The 24,459-nt window shown below is 33.6% G+C and overlaps 1 protein-coding gene across 3 annotated transcripts in view; it reads left to right on the top strand.

Annotated features, from left to right (window-relative positions):
* LOC149412267 (uncharacterized) overlaps positions 1–24,459 on the top strand; it is a 284,347-nt gene that overhangs the window by 174,319 nt on the left and 85,569 nt on the right. For 2 of the 3 annotated variants that reach the window (XM_089645791.1, XM_089645790.1), the window contains exons 1-2: positions 6,545–6,794; positions 15,406–15,775. The exons of the other annotated variant lie outside the window; for it this stretch is intronic. In XM_089645791.1, the coding sequence (XP_089501917.1) occupies positions 15,629–15,775 (147 nt within the window). In that variant the 5' untranslated portion in view covers positions 6,545–6,794; positions 15,406–15,628. Of the gene's footprint in view, positions 1–6,544; positions 6,795–15,405; positions 15,776–24,459 lie in introns of those variants that run through there. 3 annotated transcript variants of the gene reach the window in all.

The following is a 24,459-nucleotide window of genomic DNA, read 5'->3' as shown; positions in this document are numbered from 1 at the left end:
GAACCTAAGCAATAAAGATAATGTCAAGTGAAGGTTTTGACGGAGTTCACGACTTCTGCAACATTAATACAAAACATTACTTGCGTAATGACTGACTGAATTTATTCATTAAAGACCTGCAGTCCCGTTTTTAACAGGAATACGAATAATTTGACAAGAATTTTAATAAATTAGCAATATTTTATATCAGTAAGTTTTCTACGTGCAGCATCCCCAAAAACGACCTAGGTTCTGAGGGAAAGTATTTTCCTCAAAGCCTCCTGTATGGAGGTAATGTAAAATAAAATAAAAAGCATTTTCTAATAGTTAAGTTAACTGTAACTATTTCGTACAGCCCCGAGGAGATTTCTAGAGATAACGATCTTACTACTCTAAAATAAATTAATTTTAACCTTTTATTTAACGATAAATAAATTAACGATCTTAGCACTCATTTTAACCAAATTATAGATTAATATACATACCAAACTTTCATCAAATAATTATTGCTTCATTTTAGCCATTTTTAATTCAACTATTTCCCGAGCTCCGGCGACACCAACCAATATGTTCTAGCTTTGTTAAAGTTTTGCTATTAACTGCATAATTTAAATAAGGTTTTTTTTTTCAAAATTGAAGTGAATTAAAAAATAAAATTAATTGTTTAAAATCTTTGGAAATTAATGAATGCGGGATTTGTTCTTGTACCTCTTCACAGTTGATAGGCATATCACTTCCAAAGCGTGGCAGTGATATTATTTGAGGTTTGGGAGGAGGAGGTATTTTCGTTATTCGTCCAAATGTCACTAATTGGGTCCGTTACGGCAACCGAAACCTAAACCTACGTATATATAATAACATATATCATGCATAGTATATAATATGTATGAATGTACAAATATGTGTTCAAAATAATAAATGTTAAATTTATACATAATCGAATATAATAATAAGCGTTTTATTATTTACTTTTTTTAACGATACATATTAAAATTTTGTAAAGTAATTATAAATATATTGAGTATTAATTTTTTGCTAAAAAATTTTTTTAATTTTTTTTTTATAGTGAATACCTCACAAGAGTCCCAACTGCTCCCGTCTGGAGCCAGTGAGACTATGGCATCCCCAATTGGGGGATGTTGTGAGGCTGAAGGTAAGTGGGGAAGGGAAAGAGGAAGGTGGGGAAGTACCTGGCTATTCAGATCTAGTCACTAAACACGGCTAAAGCCATTTGGAGCAACGTTTCAATTCTGAATGGTGGTCTTACACCAGGGCGATACTGGTAGTATCTTCCACTCTGGAACGTGCCGCAAATATACTATATATTATTTTAATTAATTTATTGTGAAATAACACAAATTAATCAAATAAAATTTATTTGCGCACGCCGGGTTCGAACCCGCGACCTTCGGAATGGCAGTCCAATGCGTTACCACTGGACTATGCCGGCCGTCATAAATATATTACATGTTCCTTTTTTGTGTAGTTGAGTTTTTTGTGTTTCGGTTTGTATTTGGTGTCAATATATTCTCCATTTTTGATCTCCCTATATGTATCCAACTTTTTATTTAAGATTTAAATGACATAAAATTGTTGTGAGTTTTGAAAGAGAGTGGGATTTTGATATTGAGTTTAGTACAAATATTTTATTTGTAGTTGGTTCTTGGATATAATTTTAACCCTGAGATATAGTATTTCTAATATAGGTGTGGGTAAATTGTGAATTTTTGTGTTTTGTTTTTTACGAATGTAAAAAGGTATTTGGAATTTCTTATTTTAAGAACAATGCATACAAGTGATGTAATAGCTACGTACATATGATCAGAAAACAAAATTGTTCACTTCGCTCAATGGGTACCAGAAAGACAAATAATTCATGCTGAAAAACGGGAATAAGGTATATATATATTTAAGATGATTATATGTGGAACTATCTTAAAATAGTTATCACATGTGGGCGGGTGGAGGCAATAATGGTACATAACCTAAATGACATTTAAACGCGTGAATACTGACGTCTACATAATACCGCATTTAAACTTAAGCAACCTAGGCAACTGCCTACGTGGAGAAATATTAGTATAGCTAATTTAGTAAGAATCTGTTCAAATTATTGGTACTTCCGTTCAAAAACGGGATTGCAGGCCGTTTCCTGATAAACTTTTAGGAAATTCCTAATTTATCGTTACACGTGTTCACGAATCTGCATCTGCCTTGATAATATAAAATGACGAAATGCGAAAATATTTTTTTTTTATTAACACGTGTTCCGACATCATGATAATACATTTGTATTTTACTAATAGTTAAGGTACAGGGTTTTCCAATAAGAGGTGTTATTTTGATATTTAATCGTAAAATATCAATGGTTTCGTTGCTTGTGTGGCACGTAGCGCCGTCTCGTTGAAAGTAAACGTTGTCCAGATCAATACCATTTAATTCCGACCATAAAAAATCATTAACAATCTCTCGATAGCGCAATCCATTCACCGTAACTGTTGCTCCAGCCTGATTTTCGAAAAAGTAAGGTCCAATGACTCCGCCGGACCATAAACCAAACAGTCACGTTAAGGATAGAGAGACGTTTCAACAATAACTCTTAGGTTTTCCGAGACCCAGATGCGACAATTTTGCTTGTTGACGAAGCCACCGAGGTGGAAATGGGCCTCATCACTCAAGATGATTTGCATTTGATTCACTAAAGTGAATTTTAATAATTTCAATGCGTTGTTGAAGCGTTTATCGTTCCATTTTTATTAATGACATAGTTTCTACTTGTCAAAAGTCAAAAAATGACAGCTTCAAAAGTAACATCTACCGAAATAGCGGGCTATTCAAAATAATACCTCTTATTGGAAAACCCTGTATTAGGAAACCTATCATTTCATTCGTTAAGGGCCTGCATTCCCGTTTTTAAGAGGAAGCTACAAGCCCAAAATGTTTATATTCTTGGCATACCTTATATTGTAGGTAATAAGCATTCAAATCTCTTGACAAACGTAGTCTAGAAACGTTCGATTTCAATCACAAAACTGGTTTTTATTTATTTTGTAAATAATTTTATAACAAAGCAAAAAAGTTAATCAAATAAAACTGTCACAGATAATCTTAGCTATAATGCTGTTTTTTTAAGTTATTTCCTTTACGCGTTCATACATTTCTATTGAAAAAATGTATTTTTTTAGTAGTTTACATTTATATTTTTTATCGAGTAATTTTTTTTATTTGTATTCTCCTCAAGCGAAACAATAGTAAAACCTTCAATTTTTTCTAAAGCATATTTTTTGGTATTCATAATGTACACCAATTCGTTATAGAGATTAATCAAAATAGTGATTTAGCATTAAGCTTCGCCTTAACTGGATTACGAATATTTTAAAGAGATTCTTAATAAATTTGCAATATCCAATACTACACGGTAAAAACTTCCTGTAATTTTTTTCTAATTTATAAAGGTAACCTGATTAACTTTTAGTAAAATTTGTCTCGATTTTCATTAAAAAAAATTGTATTTCGTCATGATATATTATTATGACAAACGCTTGTGGATGAACAAGTGTTCCAATATTATTATGAATTTACTAAAATCATAAGGTTTGAGATTTTTGTAATAAGTTCATTAGAAGTAATTCAAATATGATCGTCAAAACAACCCCCGTTATTAGATTCTTATGAATACTAAACTTGACTTGACTTGACGTTGGGTCTGAATGAACTTAAGTTCACGAGGTTAATTTACTTTTACATTTGATTATATTTAATCTTCTTGTGTTTATAGAAACAAATATTTAAAATAAAATATTACTCCAAACATTGCATCCCATTAAATTTCTTAATAGTATTATTAAAATTTTTGCCTGAATTTTTAAATAATGTGGTTTTTGTTAAAACGGCTTACAGAAATTATTTTTATCACCGTAAGAAACCATGATAAAATGAAAATAGGATAACATACACGTAGGTATCGGGCCGCCGCCGGTTTTGACTTGCTCGGTTTATAAGATACTGGAGATTGACACAGTCAACTTTTCTGTAGGCCAAAAGAGGAACTGGCCAACTAAAAGTCTATTTTTAAAATGTGTAAAGTGCCCATTTGGAATGTATGTTTTAAAGGTGCTGGGGATTTATTAAAAAAACTCTTTAAATTATTGGTAATCCTGTTGAAAATGGGACTGCAAGCCGCTTCCATGAGGTACTTTTGACTAACTTTTTATCCTGATTAACTTTTAGTAAAATGTTTTGTCTCGATGTTCATAAAAAAATTTCATTTCGTCATGATATATTATGATGACAAACGCTTGTGGATGAACAAGTTAGTGTTCCAATATTATTATGGATTTTTAAAACCTTATTATGTTCATAAAAAAATGTATTTTGTCATGATATATTATCATTACCTTATGATGTTCATAAAAAAAATTATTTTGTCATGATATATTATCATGACAAAATACAATTTTTATTTACGATTTAAAAAAATAGTACCTTATTATTAAAATATTTTATGTAAAATGGTTTGAATATTATATAAAACGCTTTTAAAAATAGCGGTAAGTACCAGATTTTATTTTTCTAGACCTAGACGATGAATTAAAAACTTCCTAAGTGATCTACCTAGAAACATTTGACATTTTGATAATTCGTTCATAATAAATAATTAAATTAAACCCCACGGAAAGATCGAGTTTCTAGGCTTGTTTGGGAAACGTCGACAGTATGTTAGACATTTAGTCGTAAGTCACTAGATATAAGTCTCAGATGTAAGTCACTAGTTTTAAAAAATATATTTATACAGCGCCCTTGAGGTGATTTCTCACGAAAACGGCGCTACATAAATTAGCCAAATATTATTATTATTTATTACGTCGGGCCGCGCGATGAATATTGTTTTTACACGACCTCATCACTTACGTCGTTAAGATTCCCACTTCATTTTAGAGATTTGATAGGGCAAATTCAACTGCAGGTCTGTCCAATATAAAGCGCGCTCTACACTCGCGGCGCGAACGTCCGCGAAGGCCGCGAAACGCGAGTGTGGATCTTGTTCACGCCTTCGCAATCTTCGCATTCGCGCTTCGCTCCATTCCCCGATTTTTGTCGGTTTTTTGGCCCGCGACAAAGGGTTTGCGGTTTATAAAGTCACGAACAAGACTGAAGCTTTGCGAGTGTGGATGGACACAGTTCACGCGCGGATCGCGGCGTATATTCACGGCGTGAATTCACGGCGCGACTTCGCGCGCGAGTGTAGAGCCAGCTTTATTACAGAGCCGCGCGACCCATATTTTTGTGCACGGATGCTTCATTTACGTCGTTAAGTTTCCAGCATTATTTTAGGGAATTGTCTCGTCTAAAACCTCCGCGTCTAATCTAGGTACTGAAGTTATTTATTTACGTTGTATGTACCTACTTACTTTATTGGTTTAAATGGTGTAATCGTATTTTATGTTCCTAAAAACAGATTGAATATATTTATATATTGACAGTATACACATATAAAGAACGCTTAATGTGTTGTGAGGAAAACGCATTTTTCCTCAGTGTGTCGCAGTGTCTCAGAGAAGGTCTTAAGTAATTTCATTTTTTAATTAGAAATAATTATGAAGGTACCTAAGTTAGGACATACAGGGTCTGTGCATTATAAACAACGTATGAAGGTGAACATTGTAATCTATATAACCCAAATTTGCCTTAAAAGAAACATACATTAAGTGCTTTAAATTTTGAACCATCGATATGGTATGTAATGTTATTACTATTACCGTTTTATTCCTTACTTGAGCAGCACAACGTGAAACGTATTGTCCTTTGACAAGTATCACGAGATCACTGACAAAGCAAAATCTCAATTTTCAAAAATTATCCTTACAGTAACACCAAGGAGTTCTTCGCATTTTCACATAGTTTTGATATTTATTCAAAGGAAATACGACTCATAAATTAACTTATAAGGTAAGTAAGCCAGGCTTGATACCAACTTTACCTGTCTCTCCTTTGCCTGTCAAATGTGAGCATTCACGATTTAAATCAGTGTTTGCCTACGGAATGCAAGGCTTCCACTTTCCTCCTCGTGACTTCCTCCCGGGAGAGTCGCCGGGAGAGCGGAACCCTCCCCGCGGTCAGGTCACGTGACAAGCGAGCCTTTAATTTAATTCCACACCAAAGTCCTTTCAAAATCACAGCGTACAACGCAATATAGTGGCATTAATCTGTCTTTACTGCGAGGTGGCTGGCTTTACCTGCCACCTGCCCCGAGGGCGTTAGTGTCCTGCCTCGGCTCGCTCCCGCTGCTCGCGCCAGTCGGTTTTCGAGCGGCAACGAGTTTGTACGCGCGACTCGTCTCGAAGCGGCGCGAAATTCAAAGACGGCGTTCTTTTTGTTTGCTCTTCAAATAAAATGTCTACTATTACGGCGGGTTTTCGTGCTCCTCTGCATTCCGAGTGACCAACTGCCCGTCATTTAGTTATGTGTGTGGAGCAACTCAGTTCTCCCGTGTGAACTTTATGACTCAACTAAGTTTATTTCCAATTACTAACCGCGATGGGTTATTATACCTGAGGTAGTTGGTTTCGGTCGTAAACAGTGCTATTTCCGAAGACGTTCCGTGTTGTGACAGCGATCTCGTGCGGCGAAATGAAATCATAATTGTGCATTAATTGGACAAACGATTCTGTATGCAGTCCTCTTTGTTTACGTTTTAATAAACAATACTCGCCACAAAGTTCAGCAATCCAAAGATAAAATAATCAAACACTTGTGCAATTCTAATACTTGAGTAATTAACTAACTACTCTAGCTCGATAACGCATAATCTATCGGTTTGTATTTTTATCTGTTTTTTTAATGACACACTTTATAACCTTTTGTATACTGAGAATGGTAGAATGTTCCCTTTTATCACGCTTATCATGTTCTTAGTCATACCCGTTACCCATATCCACACTTCTGTCTACACAATCCAACAAAACACACATCTAGGGGCTCTGGGGCTCCACTCCACACTCTCGAAACTCCGCACTTTACGGTTCTAACTCTGAAACGACTACTGTGAGTAGGTACATGATAATATTTATAGTATCTGTATGAACCCTGTAATTTTCCACGGCCAAAACATCTTCGTCTTATCTTCGCGACTCATACAAAAAGAGTTCGTTATCTCCAATGCTAGCATTTCCACACTATCGCCCCGTGCTTTATTTAGTGCTTTGACATTTCCCCTGAAATAAAAGACATAATTAAAACTTAAGTGTGTGCTAGGTTCTGGGTTTGAACGAACGTCTAAAAGTATATTATCTTATTATATGGCAGACGTCGATTGGTGTTCCTCTGCTCGGCACGGAACACGTGTTACCGCGGGACCATCTGGGGACGAGGTATAATGGGTATGGTATGGGGCCACCACCTGCCGTTCCTGATCCCTTTATTCTCTAGCTCAAGCAGCACAATAGACCCTTCACATCTCTTATCCCGAAGCAACCAACCTGACCTAACTAGTCCCAGGACCCGTGTCTTAAATCTGCTATCTGCTACAATACATTATAATTTATTATTATTTTAATCTACCCATTCGAAAAACATAACTACGTAATAGTTATGTGGATAGTAGACCTAACGTTCATAAAACTGTTTATTTTTTTCTCGTATTTAATAAATGTAAAATGAATATTTCCTCTGAAATCATAAAATTTGTAAGTCTGTACCTACTTAATTATAAACCATAGTACAATAAAAATAAAATATCTTTGTACCAACGACTCGACATATTTCAAGACGGTTTCTTAAAAATTAAGAAAATTAGTTTTCATTATCCTGACGAATAAACCATTGGCTTTGAAATATGTCCTTTATTTTCATTATATAGTGGTGTATACAAAGTTATTTATCTTTTTTTTCATGCGGAAACACAGAAATAGAAATGATAATTCTTTCCAGTTTGCCTCAAATATTTATCCTGGAATCCATTAATAAAATCCTAATATTAGCCAAAATTAATCATTCAAATTTCGCGCCGCTACCGTAACAATCAGTTTAACTCTAAAAATATCGAGTTCTTTCAATTTTTCTAAAATTAGGTAAAAATGTGGTTAGGTTTATTTTATTTTCTATGTAGTTTCTAAAACAGTATTTGTTTTTACGGAAAATAAGATTTATATGGCGCATTTGTAATACACAGAAAAAATTGTAAACTGAACAAATATAATGGAAGTACTTAAGGGTTAAAATTGCAAAAGTTCAAATTTACAAAGTGAATTGCAATTATTGTAAAATCATAAAATATTATTTAATTTACCTTTTTTTATTTCAAATAATACAATTCGTTCAAAGAAAGGTCACGTTACTTTTTATTTGAAATAAGGAATTATACAATTCGTTCAAAGAAAGATCACGTTACTTTTTATTTCAAATAAGGAATTATACAATTCGTTCGAAGAAAGGTCACGTTACTTTTTATTTCAAATAAGGAATTATTCGTTCAAAGAAAGGTCACGTTACTTTTTTCACATTATTTAGGCAGGTAGCCTGGTAGGTACCTTATTATATATAAGATCATTTAGAATAGCATGGATGGTGAAATATCACAAAAACCACATGTACTCTCTAAATCATGTATCAATAAAATAAAATAAATTAACCACCTAGTCAAAGGTTTATATCATTATCAAAAGGATGAACTGCCAATCGGTCGAGTTAAAATAGGACTTCCGCTAATAATGTAAATGAATTATTAGATGTCGTGCTTAGGTTGGGGTGCATCGAACTCCATCATAATTGATGACAATCGATTCGATAATCAGCGCCATTTAAAAAATATATTATTATTTAAATTATGATGAGGTTTAACGGAGACCGTTAAACAAAAGTTAATGGCAAAATTTCAAAATCGTCTGAATGTGACGGAGTCTAAAACACCCCAACCAAATATAATGTAGGATTGCGTGCTTAGTAACATTAAGGCGATGCACTACGTCGTGTAATATTTTAAATTCAGCTGCTATCAATAACAACCCTTACGTAGATGGCGATAAGGTTTAAATTCCTGCTTAACACCATCCGCCTGTTTTGATTTATGCAAGAAAAAGACATGGCCAAAAAGTGCCTTTTATTTTATTTTGCGGATGTTCAGGAATAAATTTTTTTTTTCGATCATTTTATAAATAACTTAATTAGCCACATTATACAATGACATCATAACTGAAAATGGGTTCGTAAGTAGGAGCTTTTGAACTTTAAAGCAGTTTTCATAGGCCTTTACATTATTTTTTTCTAGGCTTATAAAGAGACTTATCTAAAAAATACTCGATTATTTCAAAGGCCAAGATGTATTCTACTCGCATTATTTAATTAAAGCATCTGAAACATTTCTTGGCGACCTAATTTTCAAACCAAAAACACATGATTTTGCATTACTACGTAGTGCATCGCCTTAAATAATGCACGAAACATTTAAATTTTTCTAATGTATTCATATAAATTAGTAATTTACAAAAAAATATATATAAATAAACAAGTTCCACTGTGCATACACGGAGAAAACTTACTGATATAAATTATTGCAAATTTATCAAAAAAGCTTGTCATATTATACGTATTCCCATTAAAAACGGGACTGCAGGCCTTTAACGAATGAATTGTCACATTTCATAACAAATTATCAGTAAAATCCATTTAATCCATGCATATTATATTTATAGAAAGTATCGAAATGCGATGTTTGGTAATCAAGTGATAAAAACATTTTTTCGGACGCTTACATCATTACATCTAAACCTTATTAGATACCTAAAAAAATGTACTAAGGAATTGTCTATCTGAAGAAGGTCTATAGAAAAGTACGCAATGGTATATGTCTGAGGAACCCCCAGCAAAACCGGGTACACGTCGGCTAATTTAATAATAATATTGTTCAATATGTAAATGAAAAACTAAAAAAAAAGGAGTTCTACAGATTACACTGTATGAACAAAGAGCAATAAACATTTCGTAAGAATTTTTTGGTGATTCGAAATATTATCCTAATTATTTTTATAGCATTGCAAAAAAGTTTAAGTACAAAAAGGTTATTCTTGTTGTCGGATTGTGCAAAAGTACTTATTGATATAATTAATTATTATTTACGCTGCTATCTTGCATTTTCAGAATGCATGTTTATAAATTACATTAATTGGTAATTAATTTAAATGTTGCATTTCTGCATTTTCCGATTAATATTTTTTATGTATTTTAATTAATGGTTGCTTGTCGTTATTAAATTTATAATAATATACGTTGTTTGTTATTTCAATTTATCTTCTTTTTCAGTTCTTGTACTTGTTTTCTCGTGTAGCGGTTTTTAATTAAAATACTTTTATTATAAGTAGATAATAATATTATTATGTATGACCGTGTGAAAAAATTTATCGCAAGTAACGCGAATCGATGTAATCTTTGTGTGCATGTATATCGAATGATGAAAGGAGTGTATATGACGCAAATGTGAATGGTATAAAATGTTGGGGATGTTTGAATACTTGAGAGTCGGGCCGTAACAATTGTCAGAATAACAGAAAGGATTGTATGAGAGAATGTATAAATGTGAATTAAGCAGAGTCGTTCGGCTATCCGTCCTCTCTACCTATCATTGCTAGAAAACGGCGTGATGGTTAACTAGTTTAACATATCTAGTAGGTACTATCCGACTTTGCTTCACCCGTGTAAGAATAATTATATTATTATCCTCTTCCTTTGAAATATGAGTTGAAAATAGTTGAGTTGGCTTAGAAAAACCGGTTCAAATTTCACACCTCCGGAGCCTACCGTTTGAGTTCTACTTATACATATAAGCAGGGATTTCTGTTGTTCATATTATAACACTAAACTTATTGTTCAAAAGATTTTAATTTGGTAGATAAATAAACTTTCTGTGTTCTTGTTGTATGTATATCTAGAGAATTTACTATGTAACAGTTTCTAGGCATTTTAATTTGAAGAGTTTATATCCCAATGTACACATGTTACTAACAAACACACATGTTAATAACAAACAACATATATTATTATTAATTTAATATCGATAAGCAACCATTAATTAAAATACATAAAAATATTAATTGGAAAATGCAGAAATGCAACATTTAAATTAATTACCAATTATTGTGATTTATTAACATGCATTCTGAAAATGCAAGATTACTTGATATAGATTTTCTAATGTATAGTTTAGATCAATGTAACAAACATCTTATGTATGTAAAAGAGTTTATAGAATAGTTTTCCCGAAGTTTCAGATTTGCCCGAATCAGGACACGCTATCGCCCGAGCGCCGCCAAGAAGCCTAGAATTATTTCGGAAGCACTTATTGTAAATTGTCTGTTTTTGCTTTCTTGAAAATCCTGCATGAATTTGGAAACCAGGGGCGTCCGGTGACCTTCCTGTAATAAAAGTAAATCGCGTACCTTCCTATTTATGTAGACCAAATCCATCGATAACACGCTATGTCATTATAAAACATACAATACACGTTATCAAAATGTAGCACAGCTTATGAAAAGGATAGACATTAAAAAAATATGTGTGTGCTATATTAACGGCCCGCTGAAATATGTCCACTGGACTCAGTTCAGCTCATTTCGCGCGTGTTGCCTCAATAACATACCATTACAATACACGGTTCTTAAATACTTAAGGCGATGCACTACGTCGTGTAATATTTTAAATTGAGCCGTTATCAATAACAACCCTTACGTAGATGGCGATAAGGTTTAAACTCCCGCTTAACACCATCCGCCTGTTTTGATTTATGCAAGAAAAAAACATGGCCAAAAAGTGCCTTTTATTTTATTTTGTGGATGTTCAGGCATAAATATTTAATTTTTTTTGATCATTTTATAAATAACATAATTTTCCACACTTTACAATAAAATCATAACCTAAAATGGGTTCGTAAGTAGGAGATTTTGAACTTTAAAGCAGTTTTCATAGGCCTTATACATTATTTTTTTCTGGGCTTATAAAAAGACTAATCTAAAAAATACTCGATTATTTCGAAGGCCAAGATGTGTTATACTCGCAGTATTTAATTAAAGCATCTGAAACATTTCTAGGCGACCAAATTTTCAAACCAAAAACACATGATTTTGCATTACTACATATGGCATCGCCTTAAATAAACAAAGACACGAATAAGCTGTAAATAAATACAATTAATAACGCGCCTTACTATTGAGTTAGGTAGAGAGATTCAAGAGTTTTTTGGGACATTGTGTTACTTAAAACTAATTAATTCTTTTAAACGAAGTTCACTCAATATTTGTCCATCCGTTATTGAAGGCGCACCAAAATTTAACACATGGGGCAACACTGGAACACAGAATTTTGAATTTTTCAGAAAAAAAAACTTTAATAATGGTCGAAAACCATAAACACTTACCTGTCTATGTACTTATCACTCTATTAGACTTCGGAGAAATGTCCCAGTGCATTGCACAAAGTGACTACCTTACCAGAATTTAATATATGCCCTCCTTTATTCCCATACAAAGTTGTACTCCAACACGAAGGTTGGAGACACTATAGTATTTAGATTGAAGGATTGCACCTCCTGGGGTATGTTTTTGAGTGAGTATATTCAATTGAAATTATCCTCTATTTTACTGATTCGCAAATACTCATTAAACAATTTGCAAGGGCCGCCCCTGGTGGAAACCACATATTTTCTTCACATCTCCTTACGTAACCGATTTGTCAGTGTCCGAGTTAAGTAGTCGAAGACTTTATTGTCACGTATGTAAAACATATATTATAGATGAAAACCATGTTAAGAATTTCAACAGAACAGGGGCTCTATTCCTGAATCGAGGGCGCTCGTAATCGCCGTCGAAAGTACGTACGTTGGTCGCCGTTGCTATTCCCGAAATCGGTCGAAGGTACATACTTCGACGCCAAACGTCAAAAGTCATTCCACACGACAACTACTGGGTATAACCAGTAGAAACAGTGCAGCGAGTGGTAGGTTGTTGGCGTTTCTATGGAATTGGCTGTCAAAATCTAGTCTAGCTGTCAATTTTTGTTTTACCGCGCGGATTCCGCAAATGTAAAAGTGGGTGAAAATTGCCCACTTACTAAGTCTTTATCGGAGCTTACAAGCTCAATTAAGAGTTGCTTTTGGCAATTTGTAATATATGTCCCGCAGCCATTTCTGTTTTGAATAACGAATAACTGTTGTCTGTTTGACAGTCACACCATAGAAATCCCAAAAACATCAGGAACATAGACAATATTCACAGGGGTGCCAATATAATCATCACTTCTACCAACTTCGACCGTTCGACGCTCAAGAATACGTAAAATTGAAACATTCGAAAAAGTTAGTCGCGACGACTAGTAGTTTTTCACTCTAAGACGGCGCATACGAAAACGATTGATCGTTTAACTCCAGAATCGCAGGCCAGGGGTAGTATCAGAGATAGAGAAATATCTTTAGAATCACGCGTACCAATTTTTTAATGCCGTCATACATTTTAGCTGACTTCGTGGAAAGCTTTCAACGCCCGGCTTAAATTAATCTTTGATTCTTCCAAACCGCAGTTTGCAATATTTTTTATGATGTGGTTAGACCGTATTATATTTTAACAGTGTATAAATATAGGCATGTGCTTTTAAACCAGCTATTCCTTTGTTTATACGAAGCCATTATCTGCCTAGGCCGCAAAGTATTCTCATTTTATATTCATGCGATATTAGCTAATTATTATGGTATAAATCAAAAACCGCGAAAAACGTATTAAATATAAGCGTCATGTTAAACCCAACACATGGATTCTCCTGATGATTATTTATTTTAAATTTTTTATTTGAGTTTTGGAAACTAACAATCGGTTGTGATTCAATTAGTAAATAGAATTACACCGATGTTATATGATACTGTTTCAATTCTAACTCATAACGAATCAAAATTTTTGACAGGAATTCACATTGTTAGTTTTTATTCGACAACTGGATGAATGTGTATAATTAAATTAATATTTTACTTTTATTATCTTGTTATCGACCCAAATAGTATCATAAAAGTGCTACTTCTCAAAGTGTTTACAGCTCTTATCAAAGTATTTAACCGACGGCCCTACACTCCGGCAAAGTAAATATTTGGTTAAGCATAATTTACAGTCGTTAAATCTTCGAATGGATAATAAAAATATCCCATAAATCCTCTTTATATCATACACACATATAATAATAATAATTGGATGATTTGGACAGCGCCGTTTTTGTGCACAATCACCTCAAGGGCGCTGTACAAATATATAATACATTTTTACAATTTTCTATGTTATTACTTACTATATATGGAGATTTTATACAGTAGGTACCATACTTACCTGGTAGGTCACTAAAGATTAACACTTAATTAACATTAACTAATTGTTTACTAGGGACGCCCGAGGAAGACATGGCACGATCAAGTGAATCAGATACTCGAGTCGGGCCATGTCAAGAGTCAGAATAATAGAAGAGTATGTATGAGACGATGTATGAATGTGAATGAGGCAAGGAGTGTGTGCCAAGACCGAGTTGTTTGGCGGTCCGTCCTCTCTTCCTACCCCTGCGGGGAAACGGCGTGATGGTTAGTTAGTTAGTTTACTAGCGAAATGTAGATGTAATATTTAGGACATAATTGGATATAATTGGACTTTCTCTCGGGAATGGTATATTTAATTTAAGGGTATTACAGCTCAAAAAGATAAGTTTTTAGTTTAGACCTGAATTCTGTTGGACTTGTAATGGATTTTAGTTCCGGAGGGAGTTTATTCCAAGCCTTCGGCCCAGATACTCCGAAAGCGCGATCATCAAACTTAGTATTTGGCTTGCGCTTAGGTTCCATCAGTCTGCCTACAGCTGATGATGTTGCTGATCTAAGAGTTGATTGCCTCAGACCAGTGTTTGGCTTTGCCTCAGAAATATAATATAATCATAATAATACGACCATACCAGTTAGACTTAGTTTATAATATGTAATCATTCAATCTTTAAACATAACGAAAATTTGTCTAAACAAAATATAAAAGTAAATTTAATATCACATAAGATCAAGATTTATTATTTATTACATCATTTAAATTATTTTTTTCAATCTTGGAATGGATAGCAAAATGATCTCAAAAATCCTCGTTGTATCATTCCCACACAAAATCATCCTACCATGTGACCATACCCGTTACACTTATACCCACATTTATTCGATCTTCCAAATCAGAACGAAAAGATCCCAAAAATCAAACATTATTGACACAGTTATCAAGATTTAGTAACACACAATTTTTTATTTTCTTTTAATCTTCGGGTGGGTATCAAAATAATCCCAACAATCGAACAATCATCGTTGTATTATTGACAAAACGAGATCAATACCTCGAAGTATAACTAACAACATTATATTTTCCCATCTCAATCTAGATTTATAACACCCAGCTCAAGGTTGCGTTCCTACTACAAACCAAAGCAAAAAATGCTGCGATATTTGGACCATTTGATCGTATAGTGTTACCGTTATATCTCGGCCATAATAATAGTGAACCTCGGAGGCCGCAAAAAACTGTCTGGTGAACGAGAATGGCCGCGGAAAGGGGAATGGAATTCTTCTAAATTTTGTGAAATAAAATTCAGTGAATAAAACAAGATGGATCAAGAACGAGAAGTGAAGAGGCCAAAGTCAGGGGGCTTCCTGGCGAGCCTAAATCGCAGCTTCCGCATGAGGCCTGGAACGGGCAGGAAGCTGCCGGAGATGCCGCTTACCGGAGACCTTCTCAAGAAGGTGCAGACCACCGTAAGTTGCTTACCAAATTTAATTTGTACCTACCCGATAACTTATTATTTTTTCTCTATTTTCGTACAATAATCGCTTTTTTAAACTCTTTTGAGGTATTTTTTTTGTCTCAACTATAATATGTTGGCAATTGTATGTGATGCATACATACCGCGTGACAGAAAATACCCTAAATAAAGACAATATTTCCAAACTTCTTACATTCCTTATTGATGTATAGTTAGGTGAGACAACTAGCAAAAAAATAGTTTTCGCTTTTTTACCTCCAAGTGACCTCCAACTCTCCCAACGCTCTAACTAAAACTATCAATTCCGGTCTACTTGCACCGCTTATCGCGTTAAATGTAGCTCTATGCGTTTCCCATACATTCTGGTGACATTATGCTACGATAACTTCTCCTAGCGGCGCGATTTCTGCGGGTTGGTTTTGTTTTGTACATTTTAATGGATTTTTATGAAATATATTTTTTATTTAGTTTAATATAATAACAATATTTGGATGATTTGTATAGCGCCGTTTTCGTGCAAAATCACGTCAAGCGTATATAGTATACGACCTTACTGATGGTTTGATCATACGTAAACAATTTTTTAAACGGCAAGTAATATACATTTATATATACTGAGCCAACAACCGCCGCCAGGTACTATATAAATTCAATTATTTGCTGCCAATGTCTGGAAGGAATGTCAACCTGCCACACTAGTGCCTCTAGCGGCCAGATTTGGGTAAATACTGAAATTATTTTACAGGATTTGAACGCATTCATTGTACCTATTATACGGTATTTGATAACAGTAGGTAACAACAAGGTAACATCGTTGTACCTAAATAATGAATGTTGGAATCCCGTTGTTATGGAAATTGGATGTTGAACCACTGTCCACGTCCGGAGAAATGTTTATTTTGCATATTACACTACTTAAAAGTTTGTTGATGAATATATAATAAACTGTAGCATTTGACGAATTGTGTACAACCGATCCTATGCAAACTTAGGACGCTTTAACGGACGAAATGAATTCAAAATTATAAAAGTCTGTGTGTTTTACTTATTGGGAAAGCGTCTAAGTACTGAATACGTCTTGTACAAATTGTTCGGTAAAACTCTTTCGTATGTCACATAGCTTCTACATTATTCAGTTCTACAACAATGCCTTCGGTTCGGGCCCACTTCGCTGCAATCGGTGTCATCGACTGCTTCTTTGTACGAATGTTTTCATTGATGCAACGAAACCACATGTAAGAATCCAGTTTGTGTAGTTTTTTTAATTAATATTCACGGTGTGACATTTATGGCCGTGTTAATGTATATTTGCCTTGGCATTTCTAAACGCACTATCAATCCTATTATCGCCTGAGTAAGAACCGAATCTTCATTTAATACTGTGTATATTTTTATCTACACGATTCACCATTGCATACGTATTACACACTGAGAATGTATTATTATTTTCCTTCTGGGAGTATTTTGTACAAGCACTTTCCTTCGTCAATGTAATATTTTTTGTTCTTAATTTGTCGTTTATCATTTCTGTGTACCAAAAAGGATTATTTGGAAGTCGGTAAGTATCTAAAGTCGAGTTAACCAAAAAAAAACGATGCGCTATAGTTACAAATCGCAACGCTCACAATCTCGGTTTTGAATCTTATTTTGAGCCCCTAAATAAATGAAAAACCTAGACTATCACTTTGATAGAATCCATTGCCTTAACCGCCTCAAAGCCATAACAACTCAACCCTCAATAGCATTCAATTTCAACTGCAAAAATCATCTGAATGCCTTTCAATTACCAGATTACTTCCCCCATGTCTTTCCATCTGCGAAAGCTTTTCGTTTCTACGTCCGGACCTTCCTCTAAATTCAGTACCAACCTCTTCTCAATTAATTTTTTTTTTCTGCATCGTTTCCCGGATTTACGTTCATTAATATGTCAAAGGAATAAAAATATTATTTTTTTGAAGAAGAAGATAGTACCTACCAATAATTATAAATGAAACTAAAACAAAACAAGACAAAGAAAATTAAATAGGTAACCATCTCAACTGGGAATCAAACCCAGTATCTCTGTCTTGCTTGGAAAATGCCTCTAACCACTAGGCCATTAGGACCTAATTATTTTATTTAATTTTTGTCAATCTCTATTTTGAGACCGTTAGCTTTTTATTATTCTGTGTCTTAATAATAACGATATATTAAGATATTATTATTATGATATTAGTATGATTTGTATAGCGCCGTTTTTGTGCAAAATGACTTCAAGGGCGCTGTACAAATATATATAATACATGTTTATAGTGATCTATGTTATTTCTAACTGTAGACTAGTCAAACTATTACCAATTTATATTATCTTTCTCAATGATGTATAAAATTATTGTGTACAACCTTCAAATGTTGAAATAAAAGTTATTCCGATAAAAATTAAAAATAATATTAATTAGATAATTTTTATCGAGTAGATCGAGGCACATTTACCTACTAGTGCATGACATAATATATCCTGTAAATGACTTTAGGTATATACTAACAGACTAGCTTAATTAATTAGGTTCGCAACTGCACCATTTATGGATATTATTTTCTGAAAAGATGAGTTTTAAGTTTTGCTCTGATTTTTGTCGAGTCTCATTCTTAACCTTCCAGCGGGCGCGCTGTCGTAAAATTTATGACAGACGCGCCTTATCGCTTCCCCCACTCTTACCACTTAGTCGTAAGCATCGAGCTTCGAGCTATGCTAGAATCAAATCAAATGTCAAACATTTACCGCAAGATATAAACGTTTTTCTCAAAGTGAATTACGGTCGGGCAGTTGAATCGATAACAGAAGAAGAAAACAGAAGCTTCCAAAACGAGGTGTTTGTCGGTTATGTGCACTGGATAAGAAAAGATCCTGAGCATCAATGAAGTGTTGCCGTTGCCAGTCCTTTACATGCAAGAACAATTCTTCAGTTGAGGTAGTTTGTAACAATTGTAAGGATGAGAATATTGATTCTGACTAAATAGGTCGATAAAATATTTTGTTTTGAAATATTAACATGTTTAGAGTGTTTCTTCGTTTTTTTTAAGAAAGTCAAATAATTACTGCCTATTATCATTCTTCATTTTCCTTAAAAAAAAATCCCTAACATTTGTGTAAGAAAACACCACTTACATGGAGAAAACTCGATGACGTAAAATTTATGACAAGCGCCCGCTCAAGGGAAATTTCTCAACGCGCCCGCTGGAAGGTTAAATCGTGTGTCAGATTATTGCCTTGTCCTAACACGCTCACCGAACTTTGTATCTGGTATGCGCTTTGGTTCCTTCAACCTTCCGAAAGCTGATCTAAGAATTGAATTGGAATTTTCAGGAATGCATATTTCCAAAATAAATACCATCCGGCAAAGATTGAATTGGAAACTAACAAGACATTTGAGCCATACAATTTTTTTAAACAAATCTCTGGAAATATCGTAAGAGATTAACTTATATGGGCCTATCAAGTGTACTCGTGGGAGATCCCATGGACTTTTTCATACTCTGAAAGCAAGGACTTCTGCCTATCAAAACACGCCAATCAATATAGCGATTCAACTGCTTAACGATTCTGCATTGATCATCGACGTTTTTAACGTCACTTACCGACAGTTCAGCAATTATCTTTTTATATATGTCACAAAATGGTGATGTCTTTTTATATTTACATTTTCCTCATATTTTTGATCTTCTCCGTACTTATACTTACACGAACCTCTAATTTGTGATCTTCTCCATACTTATACATTCATGTACCTACCTCAAATTTGTGATCTTCTCTGTAATATACTCAGTTTTATGGATGAATAAATAAATATGCTGAAGTGCAGCATTTCGCATAGTCACACCTGTTTTCTTTTAATGACTCTTGGCTTTGTTTTGAGAGCTGCAAAAGATTTCAATAATTTAGGAACATTTATTATGTTATATAAAACCCTTGTCAGATGCCAACTTGAGTATAACTCTACGTTATGGTCTCCATTTTTCAATATTCATTCAGATAACATTGAAAAGATTCAACATAAATTATTATTATTGTTTATAAATTATAAATTGCATATTCCTATACAAAACATAAATTACAATTACCTCTTGGATAAAATGTCTTTATTGAAACTTTCAGAAAGAAGAATAAGCACAGATTTAATACTGTTACAAAGAATACTACATTTTAAAATTGATTGTCCCGAATTACTTCAATGTATCAATATCCATGTTCCCAAAAAATCATGCCGACATTTCTTACCTTTTTACTTCAATAACACCAGGACACTTAGCTTACCAAAATTCTCCGATTCCGAGACTTCACAATCTCGGAAACAAATATTCTGATCTGGGTGACATATTTCATTTGAAAACTAATCAGTATAAATGTTGTATATTATATCACTTTTATTCTTCTAGACACAAATAGACCTATGTACCCATATAACTTCTTCGCTCCTACTATTTTGTTTTGTTGAATCTTTTAAATTCAATTATATGCGTGAGGATTCATTTTTGCCATTATGTTTACATTCTTCTTTATTGTATTAATTTTTAAGTGTTTACTCTGATACAAAATGCTTGTCTTTTTTTTTAAGAAAAGCCCACTAGGGCATGTAATAAATAAATACATAAATATTATGAACTATCCACACACAATTTTGAGGATTTTGTGTACAGGTACCTGTATATTTTAAAGATGCGGCTTGTAAAAAGGGTGCATAAATCACGAGTCATATATCTCATCTCTTCTTTCAGTTATTTTTTTTAGATTAACCGTGAGAATAGACGGAGAGACAGAACTACTGCTGTCCTTGAAGTTTACGACGAGCTCTTCCGAGAAATTCATCAAAAATCCCGGGCCTTAAGCTTCAACTTTCTACAACCAACTTCTAGTGCGTGTTGGCTGGAAATACCTATTATAAATTTATTACAAGTCGGAAACTGTTTTCTGGAATTTCTGGAACCAAACCCCTTTGGGTTCGTCAAAATATGTTTTTCTGTGAAGATGTAAAACTTTTTATTGTTCTGAAAATTTTCCATTATTAATCTACTGTTTCGATTAATCCCGTTAGCACAATTAATAATCTCAAGTGACATGCCAGGTAAGTATGGTACTGTATATTGAAGCAATGCAACGCAAATTCGTATTGCGTTACATGTTGCGCTGCATGTTGCATTGCATGCTTCTGAACACGGCTTGACGTAGCATCACGTTCATTGGTTAAATACATTGTACATAACAGTTTTTTTTGCATTATTGATCCACGAAATGGTGAATGAATCTGTGCTTAAGTTATTTTAATATGTATTTGTTGTATATATTATTGATAGTGTATATTAAATAAGTTTTAAGAAAGAGCATTGGAAAAAAATTATACATTCCTATGTACTTGTGCAACGCCCTTGAGGTGATTTAAAAAGAAAATGGCGCTAAACAAATCCACACATTAATTACGATTTTTGTTAATTTATTTATGAACTTCTTCGTATTTCTATTTCTCGGGCATTGTCACACATTCTTATGATTTCATTTTGCAACTCGAATAATTATTACGATTCAGGAAATGTGTCTTGTTCTTTTTTAGAGCAGTCCTCTATTACAATTGATTAATAATAATGCTGTTTCCAATTTTGTAATGTTACCAACAAACTCATGATTATTCAAGTAACTTCATTTAACAAGAGAACGTAAGCAGGAACCGTTGAAGACAAAAACATGCTGGAATTTGGAAGTATATGAAAAGAATCCCTAATAATTAATCTTATCTTGTTTTGAAGAAGAGCATAATGCTTTAGGATAATTTTTTTTCTTACTTCTAGGTAAGTACAAAAAGTTGATTACTTAACCATTCTACTTTAATTAATCGATACTTAATGATTTCGCCGATTGATACTAATTTCGGTTTATCGGTGAATGGGTGCATGGGTGAAGTGATGCATATTCCGAAGTAATAATAATATTTGGATAATTTAAATAGTGCCGTTTTTGTGAAAAATCAAGCTCAAGGGCGTTGTACAATTTATTGCGAGTTTCTAGGCTCTATCTAGTATTATTATTTGCGAATAAATTCATAAAAAACATACATATTACTTACAAACAGATACACAAATACAGTAGTTCTAGTGTTAACTATTAAAGAAATATATTTTTACAGTGCCCTTGAGGTGATTTCTCATGAAAACGGCGCTATATAAATCAGCCAAATATTATTATTATTACTAAGGTCACTTCAGATTACACTGACACTATTATTTAAAACTTTACAACTTTGCACGCAGAGGACACTGTACTAAAAACAACAGACATTGATTTTACTTATGCTATTTTACCCTTCATTACTATTCTGCTTATTCTATTTATTACAAGATTAATGGAAAAAATAGAGTTGATATTTCTTTTAAAAGACTGGAGAATTAGGTCACTTTAGGACTGTAGAATTTGTATGTTACCTTAAACAAATTCTATTTTTTTCAAATTTAGTTATTTACAATGTCTATAAAGGTGAAAGGTTTCTGGCTTTATGAATAGGACTGTCTTAAAAGGTGAACTTAAAGTTTAGCTTTGATTCTGTCGAGTCTATGATCGTTCTTACATCATGTGGCAGTCCATTCCAGTAGTTCCGTGTGGCAGTAATGCGTAATATTATTCATTTTTATTGAATTTTACTTTTCAAAATTGAAACTGAAAATTGAAAATCATATCAGACATGCGACAGTAGGTCCAAGATTATTAATTATTCGTTCTAAATGCGAATTTTTTTGTTAATATTCAACAGATGTGTCGTAGTTTTTCAAAAAATTATTATTTTTATAGGCTTTTTAATAAATTAAAAATTCGTTAAGCTTCATAAATCATACAATTATAATATCTGAAATTGTTCATGGGTCGGCGCTAATCATGTTTTAAAAAGTTATTAGAGCGTTTTTATAATTAGTTTTTCAATGCTTTGTATGTTTGACTTCTCTGTCGTAAATAATAACTCGCTCACGGTGGATAATAGGCCCATCAAAATTCTTTGCATTGCGCGGTAGTCAAGATTAAATAGAGTGGGGAGGGGAGTAAGCCTAATAATCTAGAGCTTTTGACTGAAGCAACGTTTAAGGTTAATTTAACCCCGTTCGTCTTGCCGACCCCAACCATGTTTGCCGTCTTAAGTGATAAAGACGTTATAATGTGTTTGTTTAATCTTTACCCAAAATCTCACGATTACTCGGGATACTATTCCGAGAGCTGAGAGAGACGGTGGAATGCCTCAAGGTCCCAAGTCCCAAACGCGCTATTAGCAATTGTCAAATCTATGAATCTTTCAGTACATACAATTCTACAATACCTACACAGCAGTAAGAACGTGTAGTCCTGCCGCTGAGAACTCCGTTGTAACCTCCATTCTTGAAACTTACCTACAGACTTACATGTTTCGTTCACGAGAAAGAGTTAGATGTTAGAACATTGTTATACATAGTAAGTAGGTACATTCGCATTATTGAAACATCTCCCGGACTGTGATTGAAATGCATAAATCATGGTTTTATGTCATGTCATGCAATAAATAATAATTTATTTATAATTGTTATAGATAAAACTAATCTTGGCTACAAAGCAATCCTGTCAAGTTCAAGCGCTGTATAAGTGTCAGTGGCGTGTTGTATTTTTTTGCGATTGTTCAGAATATAAAAAAATCGATTTTTTTATTGAATGCTACCAAAATTTTCACCCGTTTTGTACACCAAAGCGTATTTTGAGAAATAATTATGGTTAATATCGAAAATTGCAAAAAAAAACTCAGCTGAACGCCACTGCTACAAAGTGTGCAAAAGATAATCTACTTCCAAAAGTAATTAATTTTATTCACAGAAATAGGCAGATATAGTAGATATAGATAGGTAGGTACCTACTTCTACCTATAATATGGAGCAAATAACACTTGCATTATTTTAATTGTAATAAAATTGATTAAAAACGCTCTCCTTTATTAAAAACCGTCTATTGCTAATTTATTTGCGGTGTAATGAATATTCGCACCTTCATGGCTATTTATTTTTTATCGCGGTGTTGAATTTACTGTTACTGGTACGGTTGTTGCTTCCGCGGACTATCATTGTTAGCATAAAATACAAATGGGTCAACTTAAAGGTAATACCACCTTCAATAATTGAACAGGTTCCTACCTACGCTCTGCAAGTCTGCAGGGACGAGATCGAGTACAGCGCGCGTCGTGAATATAATAATATTCTCCATTCAAATAAAAAAAATTTTCATTGAAAAAATAATTGCTCTCTCATTCAATTTTAAATTTCCATTTGTTAAGTTTGGTTTATTTTAGGTAACAGTGCTGCCCGTAATGTTATCCGGGATTTAATGTTTGAAGTGCATATGTATGAGTTTCGATGTACTGAACTGCTTCGTGCTAACCGGAGACATTGAAACACACTTTGACATTGTCTACAAACGTCTAAACCCGTTTTAAGCAAAGTTTCGATTCTGATTATCAGGGAGTAGCTATCCTAAAATGTCCCTTACTACAACAGTTAAAAACCTATTTCAGTCATTATTGATGAATTTTTGACCTGTCTAGTGTGACTCTAAAAATAATGTATCGCAAATATTTACCATTACAGTGACAATATCTTTCTTGAAAATTTCACACAGTTTACATGAACACTGCATTATCCCCC

Source organism: Hesperophylax consimilis, chromosome 23 (genome assembly GCF_061612785.1).
Source record: "Hesperophylax consimilis isolate HC1 chromosome 23, BYU_Hcon_1.0, whole genome shotgun sequence".
Taxonomy (NCBI): domain Eukaryota; kingdom Metazoa; phylum Arthropoda; class Insecta; order Trichoptera; family Limnephilidae; genus Hesperophylax; species Hesperophylax consimilis.
This window is presented reverse-complemented; position numbering and strand designations above follow the sequence as displayed.